The sequence below is a fragment of the Mandrillus leucophaeus genome, unplaced genomic scaffold, assembly GCF_000951045.1.
Source record: "Mandrillus leucophaeus isolate KB7577 unplaced genomic scaffold, Mleu.le_1.0 Scaffold480, whole genome shotgun sequence".
Taxonomy (NCBI): Eukaryota; Metazoa; Chordata; class Mammalia; order Primates; family Cercopithecidae; genus Mandrillus; species Mandrillus leucophaeus.
In genome coordinates, this window is record NW_012105143.1 from 1,259,554 (window position 1) to 1,276,790 (window position 17,237).

The 17,237-nt window shown below is 39.3% G+C and overlaps 1 protein-coding gene across 6 annotated transcripts in view; it reads right to left on the bottom strand.

Annotated features, from left to right (window-relative positions):
* LOC105550392 (Golgi apparatus membrane protein TVP23 homolog B) overlaps positions 1–17,237 on the bottom strand; it is a 64,356-nt gene that overhangs the window by 41,887 nt on the left and 5,232 nt on the right. For 2 of the 6 annotated variants that reach the window (XM_011995296.1, XM_011995295.1), the window contains exons 2-6: positions 14,470–14,552; positions 12,877–13,021; positions 6,356–6,445; positions 5,073–5,204; positions 521–649 (exon numbers count right to left, since the gene is read on the bottom strand). In XM_011995296.1, coding sequence (XP_011850686.1) covers positions 521–649; positions 5,073–5,204; positions 6,356–6,445; positions 12,877–13,021; positions 14,470–14,552 — 579 coding nt within the window. Of the gene's footprint in view, positions 1–499; positions 650–5,072; positions 5,205–6,355; positions 6,446–12,876; positions 13,022–14,469; positions 14,553–17,237 lie in introns of those variants that run through there. The other 4 variants (XM_011995298.1, XM_011995299.1, XM_011995297.1 and 1 more) reach the window with 4 other exon arrangements.

Consider the following 17,237-nt stretch of genomic DNA (forward strand, 5'->3'; position numbering starts at 1 on the left):
TATTATCAATGATAGTTTATCCTTCCTGGCTTTAAAATAATTTTAGGATACTGATAATACACTTCCAGAATGTCTGGAACACCCCCAAAGAGCAATTAAAACATCTTTATCTTTATATTTAAATAACTAAATGCCTTTAAAAAACTTCTGTTCAGGAGCATTTCATAAAAATTAAATTATGGGCCAGGTGCAGTGGTTCACACCTGTAATCCCAGCACTTTGGGAGGCCGAGGCAGGAGGATCATGAAGTCAGGAGATCAAGACCATCCTGGCTAACAAGGCGAAACCCCGTCTCCAGTAAAAATACAAAAAAATTAGCTGGGCGTGGTGGCGGGCACCTGTGGTCCCAGCTACTCAGGAGACTGAGGCAGGAGAATGGTGTGAACCCGGGAGGCAGAGCTTGCAGTGAGCCAAGACTGCGCCACTGCACTTCAGCCTGGGCGACAGAGCAAGACTCCGTCTAAAAAAAAAGATTAGAAATAATTGCATCAGTTACTGATCACATCCAGAAAACACTTACTTGTCGTAAGAACTGCTTTCCAAAATATGAAGTAGCCATGCTGGTTAAATTCTTTCTGCTGCCCACCTTACACCTGATGTAACCATACAGGTTGGCACCTTGTAGCACCACACCCATGATAACCACCGCCTGGGACAAGGGAAAAAATAATCAGTGGTTACTGGCCTGAAATTGACCTTTCTCTGTGCCATAAATGAGACAAGGCAGATTGTCATGAGAAAGAGAGGGAAGAGGAAGCTCTGCAAAGCCATGATTGTGCCAGTGAGACTTTTCCAGAGACAGCTGCCAGAATAGACCCAACTGATAGACGCTCTGCACAAGGCATGAGTCATTCACCCAGCAGGTATTTACTGAACACAACTGCTCTATGTGCCAGGCACATACTAGCTGCTGGGCATGCAGTCAAGGGGGAGCTTTCTTGCTCTCTGTTTCCCACTGGTCTGTGAGTAAAGTTAGGAAAAGTAAATGAGACTCAGGAAAGGCTCAAATGTTAATTATTCCTGTAAGAATTACAAAAGAACAGTCAAGAGGTAGATCAAGTCCAATAAACTGGGAGCAGGCAGGGGTGAATCTCTGCTCTATGTGACAAGTGGCTTCCAGTAGAGGGGATGCAATGCCCTAAGGGAGCAATCAATAGATGCCTGCCTTAACTGAGAAGGGAGACCGCTCCAAGGGGAACTGTACTTTTGCAGAGCTGTTTGTTCCTTTGAGTTTCTTTTTCTCACCTATGGTGATCCCACTAGGATCAATGAGAAGTGAGAAAAAGAAACTCAAAACCCATTCTTTAAAAATTTCTAATTAATCTCAATTAGAAAAATTAAGACAATGTGAGGAATTCCCATGGTTAAAGATTCTAATACAGTGATCAGCAAAGTTCTTCTGTAAAGGGCCAAATCATAAATATTTTAGATCATACGGTCTCTGCTGCAATTACTCAACTCTAATGTTCTAATCCAAAGGCAGCCATAGATGATACATAAATGCGCAAGGCTGTTTTTCAATAAAAACTTACAAAAACAGGTGTCGGGCTGAATGTGGTCTGCAGGCCATAGTTTGCCAACCCTTGTTCTGGAATAAACAGCTCATCGACCATTCTACTCTTTTATATCTGTGACAAGCAAAGGAGCTCAATGAAATGTCTTTTTCCAATCTAGATTTATTCTCCTTACCCTTAACAAGATGTATGGCTGATTTTAATGTTTAATTAATAGATTTAAATGTTTGATTAATGAACAGGTTCACATTCCTAGTAAAAGATGAGGAGGTGGTACTTTCTGTTCTAAACTTATGTTTCATGGAATTAAACGTGTTAGTGTAATAAGAGGTTGCTAGTTACCTACATAAACATAAAACTGTGTCTTTATTTGAATAAATGTCCTTTTAACTTCCCATGCTTCTCAAATAGTGGCGCTGCTGGGTATGTAATATATCAACATGCCATGCCAGGGTACACCTGAATTCACAGACCAATCACAGGTCCTGCTAAGGCATCAATTTACTCAATGGCAACAAATGTTAAAATCTGTAAGTTAAACTTCTGGTTTAAGATGGTGCAGTAAAGTCAGGCATGAAGATCTTCCTCCCTTTAAGGTATAAACAGCAAACAGCGTTTTTAAAAACGCAAATAAACTAATACATAAAAAAGGGCTGGTGGCCGAAGAGCCAGCCTGGAGCAGCTCTCCACAGCTCCACAAAGAAGCTCTAAGGAAGATTTCACTAATAATTGCCATCCCCAGCAACTTACAGAAAAGCAAAAGACCCAAGAAAAAAAATGCAGAAATAGCCATGACAACAGAAACTCCTCCCAACTAACAATGGCCCAAAAAGGCAGGAAAATCCCTGCAGGCCATAGTGGTGCCACCAGGTGGGAAGAAGGCAGGAGAGGAAGCACAGAAGCATCAATAATCATGAGAGCTGATCATCTTAAGAGAAGTGAGAAGGTGGGAGACTCATGGAGAGCCTGGGTGAAGCCCCTTCCTGTCCTGTGGTCTTAACCCATTTATTTTTATTATTTTTAATTAATTATTTCTTTTGAGATGGAGTCTCGCTCTGTCGCCCAGAATGGAGTGCAGTGGCACGATCTCTCCCTGCAAACTCCGCCTCCCAGGTTCACACCATTCTCCTGCCTCAGCCTCCCGAGTAGCCGGGACTACAGGCGCCTGCCACCATGCTAATTTTTTGTATTTTTAGTAGAGACAGGGTTTCACTATGTCAGCCAGGATGGTCTCGATCTCCTGACCTAGTGATCTGCCCACCTCGGCCCTCCCAAAGTGCTGGGATTACAGGCATGAGCCACTATACCCAGCAGTCTTAACCCATTTATGCTGTAGGTTGCAATTTTGTAAATTTTTGCATGAGTGAAAAATCAGACCTTGGTGATGACCTTGAGCAGTAGGATATAAATAACTCCTACATGCTTAGCGTTCCAATAATGGAACACTAGGCATAAGTAGGTTAACACAGGATCAAACTGGCTTTCACATAACCTCTCCCTGTTTTGTTTTAAGGAAGTAGAAACACTGCTAGAAAAAGACTGGGCTGACTCTCCTGGATGGATGCTAAAACTCCAAGGTCTCATAAACAATCCAAAGCAGAAGGGAAAAACCAGAGAGTGCACAGCCAACCAGGAGACAAGAGCTCCACTAAGGAAGAGAACGCAAAACCAGGCAGCCCAGCCAAGACAGCCAGAGCCTGGCGAGGTCTCCACCTCACACCTCACACCTGTGTCTTAATGCCACCAAACCCAGCACCACAATTCCAGCTCAGAGCAGCAGCCACATGCCTCAGACATCAGGGGAAGGTGGTCAAGGAAGATTCACCCTCACTAAACCAGCAGAAAGAGAAGGGCTGGACAGGGCTGTCACTGTAAGGATAAGCAAAATGGATAAGGACAAAGGGAAGTGCATTTATGCAGAACTATAGCAAAAAAAGAAGCACAGTATACAGAAGATAGGTGAAGAATCTACTCAGAAAGAAAAAAAAAACCATTAAAATAAAAGCATTCCTGGGAATATTTCACCCTATAGAAAAATCTAAAGATAAGAACTCAAAAAGTACGCGGATGAGATAACAGATGAAAACGGAGCTGACAAAGCTAAGGAAATACAGAGAGAAGCCTTAGCTGAGCACCTAAAATAGTTACTGTTCTCTCCTCTGTCCTCTCTACCCCATTACTTTGTATCATTAAGTAACATACCCTACTGTATTTTTTACTGTCTGTCTACCTTCCACTAGAACACAAGTTCTACTGGAACAGTCATCTTGTTTACCTGTCCCCTAACTTATCCCCCTATGTCCCCAGGCCACTCTGACATAACAGTGAACTCTTAAAATTGCTGAATAAATAAGGAAATGAATAATTACAGCAACAAGAAAATAGTAGACGAGAACAAACAAAAATGATCCAACATAGACATAACTAATACTTCAAAATTAAAGGTCAAAACATAGAACATAAATAAATGCGAAGATTTAACAAAAAAAAAATTTTCCTGATTCCAAGTAAAACTTTAGTCTCCCTGTCTCAGAAAGGCACACAGGCTCCAGAAAATTGATATGGAAAGATAAATACAGATACATCCGGGTTACACGAACTAAAAAAAACAAAACAAAACCTTATGGGGAGAGATTACAAAGGTTAAGTAAGCCTGGCCTCAGACTTCTCCAAAATATTCAATATAAGAAAATGATGGAATAGCATCTTCCAAACGGAAACAAACTGTGACCCAAGAATATTAATCCAGCCAGGTCATCATTCAAGAATGGTCAATAGGCTCATATGTTTAAACATGAGTCAAAAGAAAATGTAACCAACCAATAAGTAAAAGGAGAAGCTGCAGTAAGACTGGTGATAGGCAATGAATCGATTTTTTTAAAAACCAGATCAAAGACTGAACACCCACTAAGAAATATGTTTTCAAAAGATAACTATTATAATACTTGGTAACACAAAAATAACATTGGAACAAACAAGAAAGAAAGGAGGAGATGCATAGGAAGGAATATGAGTGTTTATTTTCTTCCCTTTCTAAACAGAGTCTATTAAGTCAATAAACAGGTTTAAAGTACATTAATTAATGTTACAAAGAAAACCACTAGAAGGACTAAAATAAAGACCACAATAAGCAAAACTCTAGAGGTAGGAGCAGAGAGAAGTTAAAGAAACCATATGAGTGTAAACTTTCCCATTTTCCAGAGCAGGAAATCTACAAATATTGAATAAATTTCCTAATTCATGAAAGAGGGTAATAATATAAAGTAATTAACGGTAACTACTAGAAGAACTGAAAAAGATAGTAAGTTTCCAAATCCAAAGAAGTATGAATGTATGAGCACACACAAAGAAAAAAAGAACCTGCATCACAAAACAGAACTAAAAAAAATACTACAAATTAGGAGGAAAAACATAATTAAGGTCAAATATACCTGATATCAGTAAATATTGTGTGAAAAAATTTCACACATCCCTAATGATAAGGACTCGGTTGTTGCTTCCTATGATTACCATCAGACATCTTAATGGATTATTTGAAAGTTCTACATTGATACTCACCAACCATTTTACTCTGAAGGAGAAGAGTGCACTAAAGGCAAATATCACCCACAGCACTGGACAGGCAATAAGTCCCAACCAAAAGATTCTTGATTCAGCCTCTGACACAGTTTTATTCTCTTGAGAGGACTCCTATAAAAGAACATAAATTCAATTATCATGTTGTGAGATTTATCAATAAAAAGTTCAACATGTTTAATAAAAAACATATTACTCACAAGTTCAAATATTAATACAGACAGCCCAAGTCCTAAGTCAGAAGCCAAAAAAACATGACTTCCACTCTTGTAATTTTAGGAACTGATCTATATTAACTCAAGAATTTTGCATTTTGCATTTTCAGGACAGGATGGATGGTTTACCACAACACATGACAGTAAAGAGTGGTCTCTGATAGGCTTCTATTCAATTCTTCTTGCACTTGTACTACTTATTCATAAGAAAGCTCTAAGTGATACCTTTCTGACTAAGGATCAAGGAAATCACAGTTATAATCATTCTGGAGACTAAAAGGTCAAATTAGCATCCAGAGGGGGGAAAAAATGGAATTAAGGGATTCAAGACAATTATCAAAATGTCTTAGCAATACTCAGGAATTTACAAGGGTGGTAAGTTGTGTCCAAGGTAGATTCCATAATATAAAAGAATACAGGTTCATTGAACACAGTGCCACTTTCTTAAAATAACTTGTCAATACCCTTGATGTCCTGTCGCCAAGAATTTGGTCCTCTGTTTCCAAAACTTATTTCCATGAGGAAAGTGAATATTCACTATAGTGTAGCAGGCTAACCCAAAACAGACCGGGACCCCCAGGGCTCCTGAAGGCAGAAGTTTGAAGAATAGAGTGCTCTGATCAGCTTTTCTATCCAGTTGCACTCCTCCTCCTCCTTTTTCCTGCCCAGAAAGGAAAGACGACCACAGGAGCAAAGACAGAACAAGATGTTGAAAGCAGTTATCTGCTGGGCATAGAGGGATTCATGGAGATACTAACGAAGGCAACACAGAGGTATTTTATCAGCAGTCCCCGACAGGCAGCTTAGCACACTGTATAAACGCTGACCCAGTGTCTTTCCTCAAAGGATTCTGTTCTGTGTATTGCTTGTTTCTGGTCTGAACTAGACAGAAAAATGCATTAAATTCTAGAAGGCCATCTCCTTTAGTACTGACATGCCAAGTGATTTGCTAAGTGTTTTCAATTCTGAATACTTCATCTTCTAATATTTAAATATAATCTACAAATAATTTAGCTGATAACACTATTTAAAATAAAAAAGGCACTTTACCTTTCTAGATTCAAATACCCAGTGGCTCTTTCCATCTTCATCAATGTGATTCCACCAACGTAGGCCAACCATTAGTCTACCTGTGACATTCTTGTGAAGATTAATGTAAACAGGCACATTTTAAAAGTATTATTTAAAGATCTATCATCAGCTCATATCTTAGTGTAACATTTCACAAACAAAAACCTTCAGCTTTACCTTCATAATATCCAGTTAGCAAAGACTACTATATAACAGGCCTGGCTAAATGATTAAGTAAAATGATAATGGCAGTACTAGTAAAGGTAGAGGTAACAGAGCAAGCCACAAGTCTACCCATAAACATTACCCCTTCTCTTTTCCCTCATGAACAATTTGCCCTTTCTCCCGTTCCCTAATTTTCCCTAAACTCCTTGCTATTTGGTTACTGTGACCTACCTTACATCCTGACTACAGCTACATATATTTTACAACTACATATCCCCAAAAATGGTTATACACACTAGCCTTCGGTCAGTCTCTCAAGTGTACCAAGCTCTTTTCCTACTTACTAAGTTAACAAACTCCTTTGATAGGTTTCCTAATGTTTATTTACTCAACAAATATTTACTGAGCATCTACTATGTGCTGGTAATACAACAGTGACTAACAGATACCATCTCTTTTCTCAGAGAAAGAGGTGAAGAGGAAGCAGACAACCAATGCACAAATGTACCATTATCAACTGAGGTAAAGTCCTGCAAGGGAAAGGTGTGGGATGATTGAAGAGTATAACAGCGAAATGTGATCTAGTCTGGGTATCAGAAAATGACTCTCTGAGGAATCAACATTTGGAATGAAATTTAAAGAATAAGTAAGAATCAACAGTACCGGGGATGTTTAATTAATGATGTCCACTAATAGATTCAGTGGTTCTGTGAACTTCGATGGGTAAAAAAAATGTTATCTTCATTTCCATTAACCTCTGGCTGAAATTTAACATATCTTTAAATTATGAATGTAGACAACAAACTACGAATGTAGATAAAAACACCCTGACGAAACAGAAATCACAGACATTTTTTTATTTTGTACTATACCTGCTACAGTTATCTCAAAATATTGTAGGTTTTTTTTGTTTTGTTTTGTTTTTTGTTTTTGAGATGGAGTTTTGCTCTTGTTGCCCAGGCTGGAGTGCAATAGGGCGATCTCAGCTCACTGCAACCTCTGCCTCCCAGGTTCAAGTGATTCTCCTGCCTCAGCCTCCCAAGTAGCAGGGATTACAGGCATGCGCCCCACGCCCAGCTAATTTTGTATTTTTAGTAGAGACGGGGTTTCTCCATGTTGGTCAGGCTGGTCTTGAACTCCTAATCTCAGGTGATTGATTCACCGGCCTCAGCCTCCCAAAGTGCTGGGAATACAGGAGTGAGCCACCGCGCCCAGCCTCAAAATACTGTTTAGGCTCACCACTGCTTTGACAGTAGTTAGCATATCTTTAAATTATTAATGGAGACAACAAACTACAAATATAGATAAAATTAAAAACACCCTGACACAATAGAAACCACAGACATTTTTCATTTCATACTATACTTGCTGCAGTAATCTCAAAATATTGTTTATGCTCACTACTGCTGTGAAAGTAGTTATTAGACCTGCCACTAGATCTTACCATTAATAAATTTATAAAGTATCGTAGTCCTCCCGTATCTGCAGGGTATACAATGCAAGACCCCCAGAAGATGCCTGAAATTGTGGATAATATCGAACCCTATATATGCTATATTTTTTCCTATACATACATACCTATGATAATGTTTAATTTATAAGGCACAGTAAGAGATTAACAAGAAATAAAAATAGAACAATTGTAACAACATAATCTAATAAAATTTATGTGAATGTGGTTCTCCTCATGCAATATCTTACTGTTTAGTATAGTGTACTACAGTAACTGAAACCACAGAAAGTGAAACCTCAGATAATGGGGGGACTACTACACATATCACTCAATCAAAAATTTACTTTTTTAATATTTTTAAATTATATTTCAATATAAGTGACTTCCTTTGTAATCTTATGTACCTTATATATGTGAAAACATTATCATGAGTCTATGAAAGGGGCCCATGGCATAAAAAGATTAGGAATCCCTGTCTTAAGGTGATGTGGAAGCAAGAAGAGCATTCCAGATAGAGTAGTAGGCACTGATGCCCTAATGAATAAAGTATAATCTATGGATTTATGGGACTTGGTCATTAATAGCATATGGAGTAGGAAGGAGGCAACTGATACATTTCTGGTTTACTCAAGTAAAAACAGTAGTGATTCCAGAGCCCGTGAAAGGGAACACTTAAAGAAGAAGAGTTTTTGGGGAGTGGAAGATGACAAGTAGTATTTTACACATGTTAAGATATGAGATGCCTGGCCAGTCATGGTGGCTCACTTGGGTTCAAGACCAGCCTGGCTAACACAGCGAAACCCTGTCTCTACTAAAAATACAAAAATTAGCCAGGCATGGTGGCACATGCCTGTAGTCTCAGCTACCACGGAGGCTGAGTCAGGAGAATCGCCTGAACCCGGGAGGCGGAGGTTGCAGTGAGCCGAGATCGCACCACTGCATTCCAGCTTGGGCAACAAAGCGAGATTTCTCCTCAAAAAAAAAGATCTGAGATGCCTTCAAGACAGCCACATAAAAACGTGAAGAAGACACATGGAGAGGCCTTGAGTTGTGAAGACAAACCTGAATGGAGATACAGATCTGGGAGGCAACACAGTTTACAGATCAGCAATCAAAACCAGAAGCACAGATGGCACTCCTTAGGAAAGGAATACAGAAGAAAAGGAAGAGTCTTATGAAACCAAAATTCCTATGGGAGAGATGTTAAGTGGGGAAAAAAAAAAAAAAGAGCTGGCAAGGGAGATCTAAACCAGAGGTATTTTCAAAGAATGCTCTCAGAATACTTTCAAACTCTTCCATGTTCCCATTTTCCAACTCTTTCCTGCTTTTATCTTTATTAGCTTATTTTCCTAATTTCTCAGGCCTATTGCTTATTTTTGAAACTTCTGGATTCAAGTAGTCCATTATTTTCCCTCTTTCTATTATTTTCACTCTGAATTCAGTTTTTGACATATTCAGAAAGCTTGACTGTAAATGATCACCATTAAGGTATAAATAACCTATATTTACAGTTTTTTGCTTCCTTTTAAACCCAATTACATAGCAGTTGGTTTTTTAAAAAGAATTCCAATTTTGACAACCACTTTCTATTAATTTCTAGTTCTGTTTCATTGGACTAGAAAATGTAGGTGCCCTGGGCAATTTTATTTCGATTTTCTTCACAGTGATATTTAGTCAATCTTTGTAAATGCTCCACAGGCACTTTACAAGAAAGTATTCTGTCATACAAAGTCCCAAAAACTGCTATTAAATTGATGTTGCTAATTATTTCATTCAGATCCTTCAGACCTTAGTTATTTTTGGCACTTTGGTTTGTTAAAGATTGTAGTTTGTTAGACTTATCATAATGCTTTTCTATCTTCTAATATTTCTAATTTTTTTAATACATAGTTTGATATAATTTTACTCTGAATGATCTTCACTGTGATTCATAAAATGACATTTTTTTGTTCCTCTTTGTGCTTTCTTATTCTGATTCATATCTCATCTGATAATCATACAATGTCAAGTTTCTTTTTGTTTGAGTTGATCTGATGTTATCTTTGCCTTCTTTTATTTTTTCTAATGTCATTAATTTGGTTAGATCTTTTGTTTGGACTTTGATTTCTGACCCAATCTTAATATTCTTGTCTTTAAATGGGTATATTAATCAAATTACATTTACTATTATAATGAATTTCCTATTACTTACATCACCTTATACACGTGCTTTCTGATTTAAGCTTCCTTGACACTTGCTTTGTTTTCCTTCTTTTGCTCTATGAACTGTTTTACTTGTTCCATCTTCTCTAATGTTTCAGAAGATACATGACTTGTTTTAAATTTTACTAATAGTTGTCATTAAATTTTTAAAACCATTATTTAACCTTTTTTACTCAATTTGTCAGAGTGAATAAAATAAAAACCAATATAAGCTTTAGCATTTAAACATACCTTTAAATTATTTTCCGTTCTCTACCTCTTCTTTATCTTCATTAACATCACCTAGGGCAAGCCTATCCAACCCTCTGCCCACAGGCCTCATGCTGCGCAGGACAGCTTTGAATGTGCCCCAAGAGAAATTCATAAACTTTTTCTTTTTTTTGAGATAGAGTCTCACTCTGTCGCCCAGGCTGGAGTGCAGTGGTGCGATCTCAGCTCACTGCAAGATCTGCCTACCGCATTCACGCCATTCTCCTGCCTCAGCCTCCAGGTTAGCTGGAACTACAGGCGCCCGCCACCATGCCCGGCTAATTTTTTTTTTGTATTTTTAGTAGAGGCGGGGTTTCACCATGTTAGAATGGTCTCGATCTCCTGACCTCGTAATCCGCCCGCCTTGGCCTCCCAAAGTGCTGGGATTACAGACAAGAGCCACCGCCTGGCGGAGAAAATCGTAAACTTTCTTAAAACATTATGAGATTTTTTGTGTGTGTGATTTTTTTTTTAAGCTCATCAGCTAATGTTAGTGTATTTTATGTGTAGCCCAAGACAATTCTTTCTTCCACTGTGGCCCAGGGAAACCAAAAGATTGGACACCTAGGGGTTTAGATAAAGATTGCTTTTTTGTTTTTTTAGTAAGTACATTGAGATTTATAACAATTATGACACATCTCTATTTTAACTGTTTCAGAACCCTGCTTATCCGAAGTCCACTTAATAACTTCCCCATTCTTGACTTCTTAATTTTGCTTCATATCTCCATTGTTTGGCTATCTACAATTTTGCCAAGGATAAAAGGGTGCCATTTTTTAAGCCCTTGTTTAAAAACAAAAAAACAAAAACAAACAAAACAAAACCTTATCAGAAAATAAACTATTTTGATCACATTTTTTAAAACTCTAAACCCAGAAAAATTTCAAGAGTTTGGAAATTACCAGGAAGATCTGACTGGAAAGCATATTCTATTTGGCTGAATAGAAATTTTATGAACAACAAAAAGAAACGCATATCAAAACTGTGAGTAGGTATGTACTAAATACTTTAGAGCATAAAGTAACAGAAGAAATTCAAATAAATGCAGGCCAAAGAAGAGTGGACAAAAGAAAAACCTAAAGAAAACAGACCTTTGAAATCTTCCTTCTCGGCATTATGTGGCCTATGGAAACTGGCCATCACCAAGCCAACCACTTCTGATAGCTATAAGAATTAAAAGATGGCCAGGCGCGGTGTTTCACGCCTGTAATCCCAGCCCTTTGGGAGGCCGAGGCGGGCAGATCCACTGAGGTCAGAAGTTCGAGACCAGCCTGACCAACATGGAGAAACCCAGTCTCTATTAAAAATACAAAAAAATTAGCCAGGCATGGTGGTGCGTGCCTGTAATCCCAGCTACTCAGGAGGCTGAGGCAAGAGAATCACTTGAACCCAGGAGGCAGAGGTTGCTGTGAGTGAGCCAAGATCATGCCATTGCAGCCTGCGCAACAAGAGTGAAACTCCATCTCAAAAAAAATAAAACAAGAATTAAAAGATCTAAAAATTGATACATTGGTGGGTGTGAATAGGATTGTAACATCTTACTGGTCTTTAAAACAGTGTATGTCTCTGAAACTCCAAAATTAGCCTTTGATTTTTTTTCTCCACTATTTTACTATGAATATTTTCAAACATACAGAGTTAAATTTTACAGCGAATACCCAAATATCATCTAGAGTCCATATTTAATATTTTATTATGCTTGATTACCTATTTATCCATGTACCTATCTATCCATCCATCCATCTCTCTAATCATTGTTTTGAGTTTAAAACCATTTCTTACACTCCTTTCTATCCCCTACAGCAGGGTGTCTCAACCTTGGCACAACTGACATTTTGGGTAATTCTTTGTTGCAGGGGGGCTGTCTTGTGTGTTAGGCAGCATATCTGCCCTCTATCCACTAGATGTCAATAGCACACTCCTCCCATCTCCAATATTTGGACACTGACAAATATTCAGTGGGTGGCAAGCTTGTCTCTGGTTGAGAAACACTGCCCTAAAGCATCTATAGGAGCTTCTGCAAAAGGTAGGTATTTTTTAAGTATTTGTGGACAACCTACACTGGGGCCTTATCTAGAAATTATATACAGCACACCTACAGGTAAGCCTGAAGCAAAACCCATGGTATGGATTAGAAGCAACATTGTAGGGTCTATGATTGCTAGTCACATTTGTTTATTTGACTTTGAAGCTGACGTAGGTTAGAATATGGCACAGAAAAATCAGCAGCACAGTAACCTACATGTCTCATCTTGTATTGTCAAAGGGAAAAAATGAAAAAAAAATCTACATGCAATTTGATATAGCTAGCACTTTAACACAGACAAGGTTTGAAGTAACAAAAGATTAATACTAATGCAAAATGCTCTCATTATTTTATACATCATTTTCATATTAAATATAATTTTCAAATAAAAACAATCAAAATTACCTTCACTGCCCAAAAGTCACACGACAACAACAAGATAATTGTCACCATACAGGTAATAAAGCTGCTGCTGAGCAACTCACAGAGAAGATAGACGACGATTGCACTGACTCGAAAGAATAAGTGGAAAAATGATGCTACTGGATGTCTGAAAACCAAAACACAATATGCAATTACATTTTACTACAGGTACTAGCAAATATAGAGAAAAAATGTTTTAGCCGTGGTGTAACTGTGAAGAGTTTTGCCAAAATAAGAGATGACTTTAGGAGGAAGCAAACGTCCTACCTCTCTTTTTCTTAAGTCTCACTATTTGACTAGGCCCTGTTGTCACAGAAAATACACTATGCACAGATGACTTTAACACTTCATTGAATATAAACTTTCACAAAATATATAATAAAGAACTTTACCTCGCTTGGAGAAATAAGGAAACTATATCTTAGAATCTGAATCATATTTTCAAACCATGCCAAAAGAATTCCTTAGCCCTCAGAAATCACTTCAGAAATTAAGACAAAGTTATCAGGTAGGTTGTTTCTTGTTTTGTTTCTTTCTTTTCTTTTTTTTTTTTTTTTGAGATGGAGTCTCGCTCGGTCGCCCAGGATGGAGTGTGGTGGCACGATCTCGGCTCACTGCACTCTGCCTCCCAGGTTCACACCATTCTCCTGCCTCAGCCTCCTGAGTAGCTGGGACTACAGGCGCCCACCACCACGCCCAGCTAATTTTTTGTATTTTTTTTTAGTGTAGAGGGGGTTTCACCGTGTTAGTCAGGATAGTCTCAAAGTTCTGACCTCGTGATTCACCCACGTCGGCCTCCCAAAGCGCTGGGATTACAGGCGTGAGCCACTGCACCTAGCCTGTTTCTTGTTTTTTAACACCTTTTTTGAGATATAATTCACATATCATACAATTTACTTACTTAAGGTAAACAATCTACCGGTTTGTAGTACATTCACAGAGTTGTACAACCATCACTCCAATCAATTTTACAACTTTTCATTACCCCAGACAGAATCTTTGTACCCACTGGCAGTCATTCCCCATTTACCTTCAAACCCCTCAGTATCTAGCAACAGCTGATCTATCTTGTCTCTACAGATTTGCCTATTCTGGACTTTTCATACAAATGAAATCACACAATATGTGGTCTTTTGTGACTGGCATGAAAGATGAAAGAAAAGTGAACAGCATTTTAGCAGGGTTCAGGTAGAATTTGCTTTCAGTAAGTGAATTTCTTTAGAGAGAATTAAATTTAGAATAGAAATGTCACGTGATTTTGAAATGTGCACAATAAATCAAAATGTAATGTATCTATAGAAACTATATGAAGAAATGGTACATTCTTGGAAAACAGCACAGAATTAAAACACAGGTGTTCAAATAATTGGATTTGCTAATTTTAAAACTCAGTATTAAGTAAAATTCCATATGCCAATTATTCGCAAGAAAATCTGAAATGTCATCTTGGTCTTACACTAAATACTGCATGTTGTCAAACTAGCAACAGGCAGTATTCACAAGCACAGCGAAACGACGACATACATACAGAACAGCACTGGACACTAACACAGTTCATGCAACTTCTCCTCCTACCTGATTTTGGATTTTCTTGGTCTATTAGTCGTCTCCTCTTCTGCATCAAACAGGGAAACATCTTCAGTGTCATCATTACTATCCTAGTAGGAAAAATAAATGGTCAAGAAGCAAAAGGATATTCAGTGTTTACACAGTCACTGCATGCAAAACTGCATACTCATCAAAATAGAAGATAAAATAATGTGGTTACAGCATCAGGAATTCAAAACCTAGGAAAAGGACACATGTAGATCCTCCATCCCATCCTCCTCAAATCATCTGGCAAAAACCCCAGGCAATAATCCAAGTCTCAGCTGCTCCATTCCTGCCCCTAGGCTGCACTTTCTGAGAAAACTCTGGTGTGCAGATGATGCTACTACAAACTTAACACCTATCCTCACCTGTTCTCTCCCAAGTCACAGAGCAAGCCGAGGCTACTGGGGATAATCTCAAGGTTTCTGGCTCCTTCACAAAATCATCTGACTGCATCCTTAGTTCCAAGATCCCTTCTCACAACTCCTTCTCTTCTTATCCAAGGCTAAACCAATTATTTGTGCTCAGAATAACTTCTTTTCATGCCTCCTCTGGGACTTGTTTCATCATTTTCCCCTTTATTTACATTTTCTTCTACCTTCAAGTCTATCTATTGGATCTTTCTTTGTTGTTGTTGTTGTTGAAATGGAGTTTTGCTCATCACCCAGGCTGCAGTGCAATGGCATGATCTTGGCTCACTGCAACCTCCGCCTCCTGGGTTCAAACGATTCTCCAGACTCAGCCTCCCAAGTTGCTAGGATTACAGGTGAGTGCCATCACGCCCAGCTAATTTTTGTATTTTTAGTTAAGACGGGATTTAGCGACGTTGGCCAGGCTGGTCTTGAACTCCTGAACTCAGGTGATCTGCCTGCCTCGGCCTCCCAAAGTGCTGGGATTACAGGCATGAGCCACCAAGCCCGGCCTCTACTGAATCTTTCTAATCAGCATATGCATATAAACTTCTTCAAGGCCACTTATTAGGCAAAAAAGATTTTAAGAACCCTGATCTTGAATCTCCCCTTCAATCCTCTACCTTCCCAAAGCATTGCTTCCTTTTACAACCTTAGCCTGTTTTTTTTGTTGTTGTTGTTGTTGTTTTTGAGATGGAGTCTTGCTCTGTCGCTCAGGCTGGAGTGCAGTGGCACGGCCTCAGCTCACTGCAACCTCTGCCTCCTCGGTTCAAGCGAGTCTCCTGCCTCACCCTCCCAAGTAGCTGGGACTACAGGCGTGTGCCACCAAGCCCAGCTAATTTTTTGCATGTTTTTAGGGGAGACAGGGTTTCACTGTTAGCCAGGATGGTCTCGATTTCATGACCTTGTGATCCACCTGCCTTGGCCTCCCAAAGTCCTGGGATTACAGGCGTGAGCCACCATGTCCGGCCCCATAACCTTAGGCTTCTAACCACTTCTAAGAGTGGTTCACACCTCAATTCACTGCAATTCCCCTCAACGACAACGAACCTGCTCCTGTTCCTCTCCTAGTGCCACTCAACAGCCTCCCTGCCTTTATCCCTCTCTATTCCAGCCTCTCCTCTACATTACCCAGAGCAATCCTCCCAATATGGAAATCATACCATGTCACTCTACTGCTCAAATTTTTCAATGGCATCCCTACAAGTATAGGATAAAATTTAACTCCTTCACATAAAGCATAGAGGATCACAGAATCTAATGCCCCATACTTGCTTCTGACACTGTCTTCATTGAGCACTGTTGAGCACTGAAGCAATACTGTTAACTACATGGTCTCTAAGAAACACTGCAATCTCTCTCCCATCTCCTGCCTTTCACATGTTGTCTCAGAAAACTCTTCCCTTCCCCATGCCCTGCTCACCACCAGGCAAATACCAAATCATCCTTCAAGTTTTTTAGCTCAAATACTGAAATAGCTGAAAATCTGTCTCTGAAAACCCCATGTTCCTACAGCACTTGGACAAATCTCCATTTGAACAATTATCTCGGAGTATTCTTATTGCAAGTCTACCCACTCCTACCTCCATATATAAACTGCTGGAAGACCTGGAGGACAAGGTCTTTTGTGTGTGTGTGTGTGTGAAACAGTCTTGCTCTGTCGCCCAGGCTGGAGTACAGTGGTATGGTCTCGGCTCACTGCAACCTCCACCTCCTGGGTTCAAGTGATTCTAGTGCCTCAGCCTCCTCAGTAGTTGAGATTACAGGATTGCATCTCAGCTAATTAGCCTGGCTAATTTTTGTATTTTTAGTAAACAGAGTCTCACCATGTTAGCCAGGCTGGTTTCAAACTCCTGACCTCAAGCGATCCGCCCACCTCACCCTCCCAAAGTGCTGGGATTATAGGTGTCAGCCACCACGCCCAACCAGGACTGTCTTTGCATTATAATAAATCCTGGTGTCTAGCAGAGCATTTAGCCAAGTGATACAATATTTGTTGAAGGCATGAGTAAATAAGCACAGGAGGCTATAATATACAGCTGACTGTGATCAGGGCTGAGAAATCTAAGTACAAATGGGAGCTGGGGAAGGAAGCAAATCATTCCTACTACAGGGCACTGGAGAAGTTTTCTGGAGGTGAGTTTAGCAGGTGGGCCCTGATAGTCCACATAGGCCTCCCTAGACTAGGTATATTTTGAAAGGCACAGGTGGGAATACAGGAAGTTTGTCTAAGAAATGGCCAAGTAGCCCATGCAGTAAGTGACGGATGGGAGAAGCTCCTATTGAGCTAAGGCTGAAAAAGTAAAATGGATTCAGATCTATGAGACTAGTGGTTCTCAACCT